Below are 17,805 nucleotides of genomic sequence, written 5' to 3'. Positions count from 1 at the left end.
TGATACTAGAAGTAGGTATTTGTATATTATGATGCACGTTTGCTTTCAGTGGCATAATGAATAAAACAAAATTGAGGGAGGCAGAACATGAAATATCGGTCAAGTTTCCAAAAAGTTGTGAGTGATCGAGCTAGCAAATATTTGGCCTCTTTAATTAATTGAAAACTAATTTTGTAACTGATATAAAAAAAAGATAATTTTATACTTTACCCATTTATTTTTCTTTCCTTTTCTTCTTCTCTTTTACTCTTTTTCTTTTCAACAGTCATGATTTTTTTTTTTTGGGGGGGAGGGTAAGAACGACTCCCAGTTCTAAGAATTAATGCCTATGAATAAAAACATTTCAGAATTTTAAAAGCTTAAAGAGAAATTCCAGTAGTTGCAGTAAACACTGATTTCATGAGAAAGTCTGTAAAACAAGGCTTAATTGTCAGTATATCATCGAGGATCTAGATCTGGTACAGTTACATAAACTGAACTTTGTGAAATCTTGAAATCTACGCTGAAAAATGTTCACACTGAAGATCCCCAACACAAATAAGCGCACGTGGGACAGTGTATAATTATTGCTTTGAATGTCGGGCCCCCGACGCTCCACCCGAATCCTGTGCTTATTTGCTGATTTCTCAGCAATTACACAATTTCTTCCAGAATCCTTTGGCACATACGTTTTATTTATACAAACAGACACTTTGGTGGTCATTTCATTGGATTCTGTACGAACTCATTTTGATATCATTACCAAAACTAGCATTTACCTTTAAAATCAGTATTTTGCATGAAACTATCAGCATGCTTCTTTTTCAGTAGTACATGGCAGTTCTGCCTTTGGCAAGCAACTAGAAGGTTATATCTCATATTGAAAAGAAATCTTCAACTCATGACAAACAAATGAGATTTAAGCAACTTCTAAAGATTGGCGATACTCATATATCTTTTAATTTTGTAAGACACATTACAACAGAGGGTTAAAAAAAACATGGTAGTACTTGTGAGGTATCTTAACATTTCAAAAAAAGAATAAATCATCTTGTAAAAAAGTCCAAAGAGAATACAAGATTTTAAAAATTCATGAATAACCTCAAAATAAATAATTACAGCCATATGAGATGATACATGGGACAGTCCTATGTGACATACCAAGGAGCAAAGATTTTAGTATTTAAAGGGGAAGTTCAACCTGACGAATAGTTTGTTGTCAAAATAGCAGAAAAAGATAAAGATATTTGTGAAGATTTGAGGAAAATCTGTTAAAGATTAAGAAAGTCATTGAACTTTAAAATTTTTGATTTGTGACATTAAGCGAGCAGCTGCTCCATATGCTATAATATGAAATGCATTAATTTCAAGTTTTTAATGGTTCAGGATGACTTATTATTTTTTTAGAAACGGGTGTGAAATGATTTGTCTATTGATATACTGAATGTACAGTAAAAAACATTTTCAATTTTCTGAGAAAATGACATTTCATCGATTTATTAACATACGATACGTAGGAAAGCTGCTCGCATATGACGTCACAAATCAAAAACTCAGAATTCTAATGACTTTTATTCTTTGACGGATTTTCCTCAAACCTTCGGCAATACTTCTTTATCACTTTTGTGCTATACTTATAATAAACCTTTTGTCAGGGTGAACTTCCTCTTTAAAGATTGATACAATTAATCACATACATAGTAGTGTATTATTATATGTTAAAAACCACTATGCAATGCAGGGGTGTATTAGTTAAAAAAATCTTGGCATCTTTTGAATCAATGGAGTGCCTTGTGAAATGAGGTCAGGGGAAAAGGAAATAAACAAGGACAACAATTAATTTTCTGGAATAATCAGGCACATGATCATCCAGTTATCAAAATATATGTAGTATCTAAGCAATTACAGATTACACTTTCATTACGGGTCAAATCCACTCGAGCAAGTTGATTTGAAGAAATAAAGAAAAAAAAAGAAGCATAACGATGACAATTTCATCATAATTGGATGTAAAATCAGAAATTAAAATATTTTGAAGTTTCTCATATTCTGACAATGAAGTTGTATGTATATCATGGCCTGTAACTGATAAGATACGCACAGTATTTTTTTGTATTTCAATATATGTAGTATAAAATATTTTACTTTTTATAGCTTTGACGATAAAGAAGCTCTTAATTTATCATTGATCTAATAAACTGAACTCTCTGGATACTGATGATTTAACATGCTCCATGAGGAATCAACTAAGTTCTACATTGTTGGAGAAAAAAATGAAATATTTGGAATTCTTAGTGCTGTGACCTTCTTATCTATCTATATTCACTAGAAAATTGAGTTTGTGTTACGGAGGAGTTGACCTTTCATGTATGTCTATACATTGTCTGTCCTTAAAGAAGTCTTACAGTGTCTTGGTCTAAATTTAGAAACTACACAACGTAGGAGGAGCCCAAACAGTCATTACACAAAACATGGGACAATGAAAGTCGTAATGCAACAGGCAGGGGACGGTTTGGGTGGCCAAGTGTTACATATTACGTTGTCTACGTAAACATCAAAAGAGTGTCCACTTAGCCTGATCTTCAATGTAAAATGAGACATACATTCTAGAAAATACTGTAGTTATTTTAACCACGAAGAAGTCAACTGTGCACGTTTGAGGAATGTTTTGAAACCTGATAGCAAGATTTATACGATTAGGCAAAGCAGAGAATAATTTTCATGTAAGACAAACGTGATCCTTGGACTCGTGGACCCTCGGCCTCATGGGAAAATCTATGTATTGAAGTTCGTACTATGAGACGATACCAACAACTTGCTGGTGGTGTATGATCTTTGTATAATAGCCACTGTAGATACATAAATCCTTGGGACAAAGTGGTTATTTCATAGGCATATATTCTGAACTCCATATAGAGTACCGAAGTGATGACGTCACAATTTTTTTTTTTGCATTTTAGAATTTTTTATACCTTATTTTGGTAGAGCATGATGACATACCTTTACAACCAAAATTTGGTGTGAATCGGTCCATGGGGGCCTGAGATATGACCTCATGAATACATAGTTAGCCCCATTGAAGTCAGTGTATTATTGGCCTGGTTCGAAATGTAAGGAACCAGCCCCACTGAAATCAATGTATTATTGGCCTGGTTCCTTACATTTTGAACCAGGCCAATAATACACTGACTTCAATGGGGCTACTTATGTATTCATGAGGTCATATCTCAACCCCCCCCCCCCCCCCATGGACCGATTCACACCAAATTTTGATAGTGGAGGTATTCTTCATGCTCTACCTCTTCTTCCTCCTCCACTGATCACGGAGATCTACAGCTGGTTGCTGCATTGCTCTACAAAAATATGGCATAAAAAGTGCTGAAATGCAAAAAGTGACATTGTGAAAATCATTTGGAACGAAATAGTTCTTGAAATTTCTCGACATACCAAGAAGGTTTTTAATCCGTCCCCCTTTGAAAAGATTTTTGGAGTTAAAGATGACAAATTTATCACTTATATTTTCCTGATCTTCAAAAATTATATTTACTTATGTAAATTCAAAAATAACATTCCTTCATTTCACGGTTTTCAAGTCTATTTGAAAACTTGTAAAGAAACAGAATATCGCATTGCCAAAAAGAAAAGTACTCTTGCACTTCACCTTAGGAAGTGGAAATATGTGTTCTGATGTACACTGTGCAGTGTACTCGTGTAAGAAACTGCTTGTATATTAGATGTACTTGTTTTCTAGCTGAGCTCCTTTATTCCATGTAATACTGCTTTGTTCTAATTCATTATGATTATGTTATTGTTTTGTTCTGTTCTGTTCTGTTTTTTTATATTGTTTTTTATTTGAATTATATTTTGATATTTATGTAATCATTTTATCGATCAATAAAAACTTAATGAAAAAAAAAAAGTGAAAATTGATGACATCACACTTCGGTGCTCTATTATCTTCGACCATGGATCTAGGAAATTTATCAATTACACTGAAGAATTCCACTGTTCTAGATGCACCCATTGTACTTCAATAATCTCTTAGATGATGATGGTCAAAGATAGATATCTGTAGGGCACCAGTGGTGGGCAATTTTCAAGTTCAGTGTTAAAGGGTGGTGTTGAGTATCGAGGTAATACTACCTAGCACCAGCCACAACACCACACCTGAAATGATGCTGGGGCAGGGATTGACCGCACAAGGTGTTAAAACTATCAATGATATACAAGGTATCATTTTTTATAAACCAGAAATTTGTGTGAAGGCTAGATTAGTTAACAAATTTGATACCAACATAGACTATTAACTTGAAATACCAAATGTTTCTATTGGCTAGATAATCATACCACTTGTTCTCCCACAAGAGTTTCACGAGAATCAACACTCTTGCTGAGTGTCTCTAATAAATAATATTTTTCCACATTTCTGACAATTCATTACATGATTTTGCACCTTTCATAAAACTCCTTCCCTCATTTGGCCAATCCTCATATATGTGCATTAACTATTGAGGAAGACAGTATTATTTTGACCTAAATCTTTAATAGACCAATTTAGTGTTCATTTTCTCCATCCTTTTAGCGCTTTGAAAATGACCTTTTCTGCCCTCTTCCTCCTCTTGATCTTGCAGCCTGAGTTCTTGCACTGAATTTGGGTTTGAAGGATCCGTTTCCTTTACTGGCTCCTGATTCACGATGACCTCCTCTTCCACCACTGCTCCCTCCTCTGCCCCTTCCTCGGCCCCCTCCTCTTCTCCCTCCTCTCTCTCCCCTTCTTGCTCCTCCTCCTCCATCTCCTCGTTCCCTTGAATCTCCTCTTCTCCGATCTTGGGATCCAAACTTCTGCCGCTTGTTGGTGCCCCTACCTCTGCTTCCCTGAGAAGATTTTGATCGCTTTCTTGGAAACATACCTACGGTATCAATATAAAGAGAATACACTTGTTACATAGGTGAGATTTCATCAGTTCACAAAAATGGTAAGTTTGATACAGAGGGTTGTGGAATGAATCCCAGCAATGGCGAAATTTCCTTCAGCAAGAACATGATATTCACTCTACCCAGCAGGTGCGGTAAATGGGTACCGAAGGAAGTAATTCCTCAAATAGCTGTGAGCACCAGAAGCCTTGCTTAGCCCGTGTAGTATCGGAGTTTCTTGAGCACTTAACAAGGTTGATATATGCCCTATACAAATACCCTACATGATGATGCTTTTGATAATATATTGTATCATATTATTATTTCTTCTCCTCCTCCTTCTTCTCCTCCTCTTCTTCTCCTTATCATAACTACTATTATCATCATTAATATTATTATCATTACTATTATCATTATTATTATTACCATGAAACAGCACCCTCATTTTGAATCTGACATAGAACAGTTCACAAACCTGCATCTGGTTCTTCTCCTACTGCTTCTCTGTAATACTCCCTATCATCATCCTCCTCTTCCTCCTTCTTTTCATCCTCCTCTTCTCCTACATTCTTTCCATCCTTGGTCTCTTTTCCATACTTCCTCTTCATCCCTTCGATAGAGCGTGCCCTGTGGGATTGCAAAAGATAGAGTTCATTGATCTCAAATTCTTTGGGCCAAATGAATGAACACTAGTAGGTGTTTCATAAAACTGTTCGTAAGCTACAAATGACTGGTAACCCTTTCTTGTGTCAAGTGATATATCCCTATGTAATTGACATAGGACCTAAGAATATGTTCCAGTGTGCATAACTTTACAAAAAGATTTATGAACCACCCACTGGGTTTAATGATTTCAGAATATACTAATGCAAGAAGCCATCTACAAGAGAAGTCCAATGTAGAATGTACAACATACATTTATTTTTGTTTATTGGGTCAATGAAATTATTGTGAGAACAAGCACGACTGTGGCAACAAACTACAGTTGGTGGACTCATGAAAACCAAGTTCTAGGAATCTATACATCATTATGTAAGCGAATGATTCCGATACAATTAAAAGATAAACTTCACGTTCTGGCATAGAAACAACTCTGAGAAGAACATGACAAGAGGTCTTATATAGATGTTCATTCACCAGAGTACATGCATGTTTACACAAAAATAGAAACATACTTCACGACAAAAGAATGCAAAAATTCATCAAATTATGTTTAAAAACACCCCCAAAATCATTAATAGAACTTGATTTTAATAGCATCATGCATTAATCAATAAATGCATATTTTTTTAGCAATATTAAATAAAGTAGTTTTTATGAACATTTTCTGATGTGGATTTTGTTTTTATAATACTCACTTGTTTTCATCGTTCTCCTTCTTTTTCTTGGCTATGTTTGCCTCTTGTTGCTTTTTTCTCTTGATCTTTTCAATCCTAAAATTGGAAAGGATATTGGGAGAGAATACAATGAATGGAAAGATCAATATTTGCATAGAAATGAATGAATCATCATCTTTATTATCATAATCAGAATCATCATCACCACCACCACCACCACTACCATCATCATCATCACCACCAACCTCATCATCATCACTATTATTATCAATGTTATTGTTATCATCACCATCATCAATTATTACAATCAACATCATTCTCTCCCGCTATAAAACTCCACTCGCCGACTCAAGCCAGCTTCCTCTCATCTCTCCAACCATTCAAGCCTCTAAACTTTTCTGGTTAACAGTCCTTTTCATGACTACACTCACTTCAAAAAAGAATACTCTATCTTCCACTTTCTCGGCTCTCTATTTAATTTCTTCCTCTGTCTGATTTTTTTTTCCTTCTAGGACTCATCAAATGGTGTACCATAAACCACTCCCATTGTCATCATCATCATCATCAGCACCACCATCATCATCATCATCACCATCACCACCACCATCATCATCCTCATCACCACCACCATAATCATCATCACCACCACCATCATCATCATCATCATCACCATCACCACCATCATCCTCATCACCATCACCACCTCCATCATCATCATCCTCATCACCACCATCACCACCACCATCATCACCATCACCACCATCACTACCACCATCATCATAATCATCATCAACATCATCACCATCACCACCATCACCACCACCATTATCATCATCCTCATCACCATCACCACCACCATCATCATCACCATCATCATCACCATCATCATCATAACATTAACATTCATTAACTTACTTCTTCCTGAATTTCACCTCCCTGGCTGCTGAAATTTCCTCCTTGGTTTTTGTTACTAGAAAATAAATCATATTAAGGCTTTAATAAAACATTAGGGAAACAGGAGAAAATATAAGACAAGGTACTAGAATTGATCAACTATTTATATTCAATTGTACCATTGTAGTTACATAAAAGTAGAACTTGCAAAAAGCCATTGGTAAGGATAACATGGTACAGGGATATAGTTTCATTTCCAATAAATCTTTATATCCTTAAAAATATCACTGAAGATGACGATGTTACATAATTTACACTGGCTCCCTATTAGACAACGGATAATTTTTAAGCTACTTCTTTTTGGTTTGGTATACAAATCACTCAATAACCTAGCCCCAAAATATTTGTCCGATTGTTTAGAAATTTATGTCCCAGGTAGAAGAACTAGGTCCTCTCAATACCAACTTAAATTAACATATCCAACTAAATGAAACAGACAGGAGTTAGAACATTCTCTGTTGCATCCTCAATGGAATGGAACAAACTCCCTCTCACATTAAGAAAATCCCCACCATTTGAATCTTCTAAGAATCCCTAAAAACTTTTTTGTTCTAGGTAATTGCCTTCATTTTATATGTATGGCATTCTGCATTTTTTGGTTGTATGAATTTGAAATTGTAAGCACTTTGGGCCATCTGGGAAAAGCGTGTTATAAAAATTGGGTATTATTACTATTAATATCCCAGCGCTTTCGCAGCAGGAACATACTTTTAACGCCAACACCATAATATGCCATTTAAATGGAAACACAGTTTTTGAGACTCTCGAGTGTAAGTAACTGCTGAAACAAATGACGATTGGACCAAATTGATAGATCAAAGAAATTCCACCAAACCAAAAGGCAGGTTATTGTGGCAGGGAATAACATTGCTTACCAATCTGATGCACGAAAGACTTTTTGCGGAGCAGTCTTTGAAAAATGTGGTGCACATGCTTGATCTACACAGCCAACTCCAATTAAATTTTGGTTTTGATTGAATTGAATTTATTTAATTTATCGCTGGTTATCAACAAATTTACAAATATAAAGTATACAAATAAATGATAATTGACAATCAATATATTTCCAATAATAACAGCAAACAGGCGCTGTGACTAAATAAATATTTGAATGGTTATTGAACACATTTTTTATAAATTAAAATATCATTAATTATAACATGCTTTTCCCAGAATGATTAATCCCCACACCTCCCATCTCATTTACCAGTACATCAGCCTACAAGGCAGTTTGACTTCATCTTGCCTTACTGTTAAATATGTGTATCGAGTCTGGTACAAATGAGTATCTATATTGACTTCACTACGTGCTGGGAGCGCACAAACGAATTCCCAATAAATGAACAAGGAGTGTTTCTTATCTCGCTCCATCAATGCATACTATTTTAAATGTTAATTTCATTCATTTTTTTGTGATGACATGACGGCATTGCTCGAGTACTCTTTTGCATGACAAGATGTGAAATTGAAAATAAAATTACTCACTGGATTCATGATAGAGAACCTCTCCTTCACATAGACCTTCCTCTATCTTAATCAGACCAAGTTGTAGCCGCGGACCAATCTGAGAAGTCAAAATACCGTGAATGAATTTGATTCAGTTCCCTGATAACTTATTAGTTGTAATGATATAGATTAAATTCATTCTGATATCTGATGTCATACCCAACAAAATATTAACTGCTATACGAGATGTTCAGTTACTATAAACTAATAAATTGGTAGATAGAGAAAAATTGTGGAGCAATTGCAATTCTTTTAATATCGTCGTCATCATCGATCATCATCATCTAAATCCATCATCATCATCATCACCTTCATCACCATTATCATCATCCTCATCATCGTAATCAATATCATCATCATCATTGTTAAACACACACACACGACTTATCAGTAACACTATCTTACCTCTATTAACCTAATAGCACTTTTCTGATTGTCAAGGTTGCCTCGGCTGGCTAACCTCTGGGGTAGAGTCACTTCGTTGTGCTCTCCATCCATCTCAGCCTCGCTTTCTGACAAATTACCAGTGCTACACAAAGAAAGGGTGTCGACAATTAACACTCATTGTTATATCAAATTACTGAAAGGAAAAGGATAAGGGTTAGGTTCAGTTACGCAGAGAGCCAAAAATTTTAAGTGGGCCCAATAAGGCGTAAATTTATAAAAAGTTGTGAGTGAGAAAGCTTTCGACTTCTTTATTAAAAATTTCCAATTTGGAGATAGATTTTGACATAATATTCAGAAAAAATAATATATTTCACCCTTCTCTCTTTTTTTTCTTGGTCGATAAAAATTGGGGGGGGGGAGGGAGCCCCCCCTCTGTATGCCACAGGTTAGGTTTGAGGCAAAGTATCAAAAGATGGCTTTAAGGAGAAGCAACTGTAACCTGAGAAAATGCAATCGAACCCCTTGAACATAGCAGGTAATGACTTAAGATACAGACATAATCATGAGAACTAATCAGTAAAACTTTGGGCAAAATTCAAATAATCATTAGGGTGAATTAAAAAACTCCATAATCCATGAAGATCAGAGAAAAGAATGTGAGAGAATCAGACTGTCCTGAGCAGGATTTGAACCCAGAACCTTGGCTTGCATGACCGGTGCCCTACTACTGACTATCTATTGTCACATACAGAGCTGCTAACCTTAACTGTGAAAATTCCTATTCTTTGTTTCTTTTCATCCTATTTTCACGCCAAAATTACTATTTTTCTTTAAAATTTGAAAAACATAAAAAAAAAAATCATCAATCTTAAAAGTTTTAAAATCTAATTCTAGGGGAGAAATCCTATTTAGTGTTACTTTCCCCATTAATATCCTTCATAATATTATCAAATCTTACTTATGCCATATACTTACTTTAGGAAGAAGTCACTAACATCCTGGTAGCGTCCTAGATTAGGAACTTTACTCTGGAGAAGCTTCTTGGTGCTTCGGCTCATCCCCATAGGTACAGCTTTGATGGAACTGTGAAAAAAAAATTCTTATTAATTTCACAATCCCAAAATCTTACAATAGACTTCTGTGTTTTAATGTTCAACTGACGTCACTTTCCAAATCACTGCAAGACATTTATTTAGAAAAAAAAAGACACTATATATATGGTACTCAATTGTACAATGTAACATGACTGGTAATCTATGGCAAAGCATGAGAACACGTACAAAGCATTACAAGCAGTGAGGTGATCGTAGCTCTGCATGTTTATCGTGGATCAAGGATTGCGTTTCATCTTTCATGACCAAAACAATCACTGCCTAGTTGCTTTAAAATGGCCGAGTATAATAAACTCAGTCACACAAGTTGAATTAGATTTATATCACTATTGGCTATCCATATTTTCACTTCAGATTAAACACCAGTCTGACGAAATGTGGTCATGTGGTCCAGTGGTTAGAGCATTGGACTCATAATCGCAAGGTTGTGAGTTCGAATCCCCACTCTGCCACTGTCTCCACTTTGATAAAAAGAGTAATATCTATCGTCTATAAAGTCAGCCACTATGACTGATTAACCTAGACGTAAAAATGTTTCCTAGGTAATTGGTTATATACCAGCTTGGCGTTTACCAGCAAAAAATGCTGTCCTACCGAGTTCCCACAGGAGTTACCATAAACAGAAACAGAAACACTGGTGAAATCAACCAAATCAATTACTTAGTATCAATGAAATACCATTGGTCCTTTTTGAGTCAGTTTTTGTTGGTGTGACAGTACACATCTCTGGGCCCTTTCTTACAACAAAATGCGATTGATCTAATCAATCACAGCTATAGAAAGCCAGCAAACCTAAGATTTAGAATGTGGAGGCGTTGTGGTCTAGTGGTTAAGACTCTCGTCTTTCAATCTGAAGGATGTGGGTTCAATTCCAAGCCATGGCATGTTTTCCTTCAGCAAGATATTTACCCACATCGTGCTGCACTCGACCCAGGTGAGGTAAATGGGTACCGGTTGGAAGTAATTCCTCAAAAAGCTGTGTGCACCGGAATCGGTAGACTAGCTTAGCCAGGGTAATATAAGAACACCTTGAGCACTTATAGCAAGGTGGATACGTGCACTATACAAATTCTATATTATTTTGTATTTCTGACAATTCTCTTCTCATCAATATTATCATCATTTTTATTATTATTACTACCATCATCATCATTATCATCATTGTAATGATAATAATAATAATAATGATAATTATGATAATAGTGATAATAATGATGATGACAACATTGATGAATTTCCAAGGTTGAGCTGGAATGGATCAATTGCAGCTCTTTGTAAGACAGGGCCAAGATGTACCTGAGTTTATAACAATCACTTGCAAAGATCACTTATACTTACTAGTGTCTGAATTCTATCCGTTTGGTCTGAGAATTGTAGTTGAGCAGAACACACCTTCTAATGTCATTGAGATGAACCTAAGGGAGGAAGAGATACGGTATGTCTAGTTACAATGATTTAATGCCAATGTGCCAATACACAGTGGTGTATGTCACATGAATGGTATCTGACTAACATGGTGATATGTTATTTGCCACAGACAATTGAGAAATTTAAGTGTGATTTTTATTGAAATACAAGTGTGATTTTTATTGAAATTTAAGTGTAATTTTTATCAAGACACATTTAAACCCCATAACCCCCCTCCTCCAGAAAAGTCAAGCAATACATTGATTCCTTAGCCAGAATAAATTTTGATTATGTAACACATACCCACAGAACAGAACAATGCTTTTATTTATATAAAAAAAGAAGAATCTAGACCACCAATGGGAGCCAAAAATACAACTTTTGCTCCATAACACCTCGTTGAGCAATCGTTTGTATAACATTTTTTTTATGATTGATTGCATTGACTTTAATGTGCAACCCATCATGAATATTAATCACACTATCATCGAATCCCTGAAGTGCCTGAAAAAGGAACTACTCACATTGTTGACATTGATGGATGGAAACATGTTCTGGAACATGGTCGTCATGAGCTTGAAGCGGAGTTCATTGCCATTGAAGTTGTTGAGGATTAGGAGAGGATGATGAAGGAACTGTGATGCGTACATACTGGGTCTCCGTAACGATGATACAACATCCTTAGCTAAGGTATACTGTAGCAGGATTGAAAAGAGAAGAATTTTAGAAATATAAATCGATAATAATTTGGGCAAACAAGATGGTGTTTCCATAAACAATAGTTTGAATTGATGAAATTTGATTTTATTTGATTTCTGCATTCACATTAAAGATGAGTATTGATTTTGTAAGTATTTTACTTGGCTAATCAAAACACTTAAACTAGAATTCAGATCACAACTAAGTATTTTACTTTATCAAGCCAAATAAAAAAAAACTTACTAATAACCATTTTGACATCACAAAGTGTAATTGAATACCAAAGATGGATAAGTATTTTACTTATGCAAAATACTGAGTAAAATACTCAAAATTCTGAAGTATTGAATTGAATACCAGCCCTAAACAATAATATCACTTGATCACTGCCAAATCTGACGTTTCAAATTCCAAAAGCTTGGATAGGATCATTTTGCTGAGAGTGCTTCATGTGAGTGCATGAGCTGAAGAAGGCATACATGTAGGTAAATGCTTGGGTCGGTTTGGGACCCCATTGCACAAAAATCACTATAATGGCAACTTTGCCATTCAATGATAACTACCATGGTGACAATGCTCAACGGCCAATCAAAATCAAGGATTCCATGGGAATTACCATTAAATGGAAAGGTAATATCATAATGATAAACTTTTATGCAATAGGGTCCAGTTGACCTGTGATAGTGATTGCTGTGGGTTCATTTGTAACAGGGATACTCAAGGATGAGAATAATTCAATCTACATAAAATTCAAGGAGCACATTGCTGAAAATTTCATCAATATTGGACAAGGAATCACAAAGTTATGACATTTGAGAGGTTTGCAATATTTTGGTGAAACAAAATATTGCCGAATTTTGAAAATCAGTAACTGCAGCAAGCTGTGTGAACTAAATCCAGCTGATTGCCAACTAAAAAGGGGTTATCAAACAATTAAAATAGGATAATGTAGGCTGTTTGTAGAATCATATATTCCTACATTTATTTCTCACCTTGTGAACTTTGAAGGTCAATGTCGGCCCTCTGGGAAGCCTCATTATTCTCTGTAATGCAAATGAAAAGATTATTAGCATCAATAAACATTTTGCAGATGAAATAACTCATTTTCTATGTGTAATAAGTCGATTTAATATATTGGTCTCCAAAAATCAAATTTGAAATATAGCTTATCACAAATAGTACCTCGTTTCCCTAATCTGTCAAAATTAAAAGTTGTTCAACCAAAATGAGATACAAGGGTTTCTTTTACACCTTTCCTGGACTGCACAGAAGTTTCACCTATCGCCTGCATGCAAACTTTAAATTTTGGTATGTTTTTTTCTTTGAAGCTCTCGCTGATATTCACTTCCTAGAAACTATGTGGATTATTGTTGATCAATTTTGACAAGCAATATACCATTTTAAAGCTTAGGATCTGCTTTTTCAAATTTTCAAACTCAATAAAAACCTCAAAATTTGTTTTGAGTGACTTACCATGGGTTTCCAGGTCGAGGGTCAGACATGGATTTGGAACTTGGGGTGGATTTACAGTACTCACCATGTGAATTGCCGAATCTGTTTTTGTGTAGGACATAAAGTGAGAAACACCAAGAGGACCTGCTACTCCTACAAAGTCTTTGAGAGTGTTCTTCTTTCGAGCCTTTGAAAATAAACATGGTGGTAACAGGTGAAAATATTCAATGTTCAAGCTGATAAAACACATATAAGACTTCAAAGTCAATATTTTCTAAACTACTTCAAATGTTATGTGAATATTTCCAGGAAAAAAAATTCTTTCTATACAGTTTAAAGTGTTTTGCCGAATGAAAGAGGGGAAAATCAAAATGCATCCACAATTTGTCTCAGCAATCAAAATAGTACATTATGGAAAGTGGATTTACAGAATATTCTAAAGAGTAAACAGGTAGGCCTAAGGTGCTGATAAAAAAAAGAATCAGTTTACTTAAATATCTGAGACAATATTCCTGCAAGAACATACAAATAAATTTTTTAAAATAATAAACAATTACAAAAATCAAGGAAGATAACTCGAAATAATCAGATTTGAGGGAATCAATAATGGTCCAGACATTGAGCACACACACCATCTAGGCACTCATTGTGCTAGCCCAGCAAGTTTGTTTGCGTTCCTTTTTTATACAAGAAAATGTTTATATGAGAGAGAATTATCTCCAGTAAAAAATGAAATATGTGTACCATCAATTTCAATCCATGGCTCAAACAGAGGGGCCCAGTAATTTCTTTTTTTTTCAAATAGATATTAATTTTCAGTACGAATGCTGGGCTTACACAGTAGCCTCAAATAAATGAATAGGGTACCGGAACACAAAGCTCACCAAATAATATCAGGGTTGGTTTATTAACTGCAAATGATATTTATGTGTAATTATTGTATAAATCAACCGTACTATTGATCGCCATGCTTTGTGTTAAAAAAAAATTGGCCCAGAACAACACAAACTTATGACCTTTGCTGGAAAGGTAGTATTTCTGTGTAATGGTCCAAGACGCAGAGTCAAGACTTACCCGAAGACTTGATGCTGTAAAGGGCTCCATCACTTGTCTCGTATCAAGCATAAGCTGGAGTCCATTCTTCCCGACCCTACCTCGATTGAAGACAAATGTATGAGGGGCTTTCCCATAATCGTTCTCTGCTAAGTTTTGCTTCCTCTGGGCTGCCTTTTTAGATTTGCTCTGCAATTCAGGAGGAAAAAGCAAAGATGAAATAAATAAAAACTAAAGCAAAGCCAAATAAGCAATGTCTGAACAATGAAAATATTGTAAAAAAACTGATGCAGCTGGAAATTGACATTTATTTGAATAATACATATTGTTCTTACTATTAAGATGCTCTTTCAACAGCATATCGGTACATAGAGCCATTTGTTTTTGGAGACAATATAAGTAGATGATGAAATACAAAAATATATACTGATATATCATCACATATTTTCCCATATAAAAAGAGAAATTAAGCCAAACATTGCCACCATTATTTTGCCACACATAGATAGAGATGTAACTGAGAACAAGGTTATATAACCTTGTTCATTGAATGAGTGATACTTTCTGACAAAGCAAGATGTTTTCTTCACTGATATTTACACTTTCTAATCTTAAGAAAGAATACCTTACACCCTTTTTATGGGAAGAAAAAGGGGGGAGGCCGATTGAATTGGAAATGCGCTGTTGACACGCGCACTCATTTTCAGAACGAAGTCACGCGCAGCTGAGTGAATACGTCCGATGTTCAGAGCCGAAAAAGATCCATTTTGTAAGTAAATTATTATTATTTACTGATTTCTATATCAAAATTATTAATAGTAATAATCAAAATTGGCATTTGTGCAGCTGAATAATTTTTATTTTACTACAAGTACAACTATACTCTGTGAAGAGGATTGTACTCAATGTAAGAAGAAGAATTACGCAATTATTTTGGGGGTCTAGAGCACGATTTCAATCCACAAAATTGATCGCGGCGCACAACTCTACGCATCTGATATTTGGAAACTGCATTTGATTTTCAGCAATAAACAAGCTTCTGGTAGTGGTAGCACCGTAAGTAAATATTTTAATGTCATATTCATAAAAAAATATAATTGATAAAATTATGGCATAATTTTTATTCTATTTTTAGGACATTAATATTCAACATTCGTACTACAGAAATAAACATGATTTTTATTTGATTCAATGACTGTATTTTTATATTGGTCCAATTATGCTTAAGTGTCCGATATTTGCGCACTTTACTCTGACTATAGACTAGTACTTTCGCAGAAAAGAAGGCAACTCACACAGTTTACAATACACGGGACTAGGCCCTATGTCTATGTCTGATGTTGAACAAGTACGGCCTTACGGTGACATGACGGTAGATCACGGCACCATTTCATCATCTTTTTAATGTAGACAAGCTAGATAAATCAACAATATTCATTTACTTTGATTTTTTCTGTAACTTAGTCTAAGAATACAAATCCAAATCTCAATACCTTTTTACGGGCCATGATGTCTGATGTTCGTCTTTCTAGCTTTGATGCACAACAATTCAGTCCCACGTTTTTCGGGCAAATCGACCTGCCCCTGTAATGTATTTATCGATAGAGGGGGTGCTTGTCAAAGGCTTTCCTATTCTCCAAGGAAACTAAATCATGACTTAATTGTATGATGTATTATAAAAAGAAAATAGTAATACACAGTTATTCACGTCTCTTTTTTATACCGTTGTCTTAAGAAAAAGTTACGTTATCATATGACAAATGATTTACTAGTATTGTTATGTTCACTGGCGTACAGATGAGGACTTAGGGGTCCTAAACGACCAAGGCACGGCCGCACCACCCCCCCCCCCCAAAAAAAAAGGGGGAGGGAGGGAGAAAGAGAAAAGGACAATTCGGGATACTACAGATGTTTCATAATTTTCTGAAAATTGCGTCAAAATGATATCACAAATTTAAATTTACACTTTAAAAAGGTATTTGATCACTCGCTTTTCGCTCGCGTAATTGGGAATTTTGTCACAGAAGCCATATGTTGTGCATTCAAAATAGTTTGGTGTATTTGTAGGCCACTGGCTCTATAATGTCCAAGAGACAACTAGTTTACATAATAATGATCGAAAATTGCGTATTTTAAATCTTTTTTTTTGAGCAAGCAAAGATATAGCTTGATGAAAACGAAAATATATATGGGGAAATTATATTTTTACGACATTTAAGAAATGATATTGTTAAAATAGCAAAATTTATATCTTCGTAACGATATGTTTTGTATATTCATATTTGCCATCTAATTTATCTATATTTCGAGGATGTCTTTCTTTACCCGAAATTTAGTACATATAGGGACTTAATTTTCTATTATACTCATATCGCCAATTATCACAGAAATAAGTATTCATTCATGCATATTTGGACAAAACAAAATAATTTGAAAATTTTAACAAAGAAATAAGGAGAGATTATTAGCTTGCTTGTATTCGAGGTCGACGTAATCTTATTCGGATGTCAAAAAAATTGCTTTCTTAAATTGATTTTCTGTAACTGATTTCGCTTTCTATTCCAGGTATTCAGTCGATCAAAATAATTTGTTTTTCAAATAATTTGTGTTTCGGGTAATCTGCTAGAGGTAGCCCCGCACATATTGAATTCCAAACAAAATGGAGTTTCCGTCACAAAAAAAATTATCGAGCGTGATGCGAGAACGAAAGCAATTATTAGGACAAATTACATGGTGAAAATATATAAAAGCCAGACATCGATCTCTTGAGTCCTGCGAGTGAGTACGGATGTATTTAGCTAATAATGTATACCTCAAAGACCTCGATATTTATAAAAGTGCATTTTTTCACATGATTGTTCTTGGCTGTAGAGGACTGGTAATTATATGTCCCATGATGGTCCCGAAAATTACTTGATGGAACGCATAATGGTCGTCAGCGCGCGGAGGATATATATATATACTTTTTTTGGGGGGGGGGGCACAACAATAGATGTCCCCTTGAA

General features: G+C 35.0%; 1 protein-coding gene across 1 annotated transcript; it reads right to left on the bottom strand.

Annotated features, from left to right (window-relative positions):
• Nucleotides 1-3,891: 3,891 nt before the first annotated feature.
• Nucleotides 3,892-16,372, bottom strand: LOC121428674 (suppressor of SWI4 1 homolog). Its single transcript, XM_041625469.1, has 13 exons — nt 16,294-16,372; nt 14,822-14,989; nt 13,833-13,934; nt 13,288-13,338; nt 12,121-12,291; nt 11,528-11,604; nt 10,053-10,160; nt 9,096-9,219; nt 8,670-8,748; nt 7,146-7,200; nt 6,252-6,326; nt 5,369-5,520; nt 3,892-4,889 (listed from the first exon to the last, which is right to left on the bottom strand). Exons 1-13 carry the CDS (start codon nt 16,306-16,308, stop codon nt 4,558-4,560), a joined length of 1,509 nt encoding a protein of 502 aa, XP_041481403.1. The 5' UTR covers nt 16,309-16,372; the 3' UTR covers nt 3,892-4,557.
• Nucleotides 16,373-17,805: the final 1,433 nt, after the last annotated feature.

The sequence above is a fragment of the Lytechinus variegatus genome, chromosome 15, assembly GCF_018143015.1.
Source record: "Lytechinus variegatus isolate NC3 chromosome 15, Lvar_3.0, whole genome shotgun sequence".
NCBI classification, from domain to species: Eukaryota; Metazoa; Echinodermata; class Echinoidea; order Temnopleuroida; family Toxopneustidae; genus Lytechinus; species Lytechinus variegatus.
This window is presented reverse-complemented; position numbering and strand designations above follow the sequence as displayed.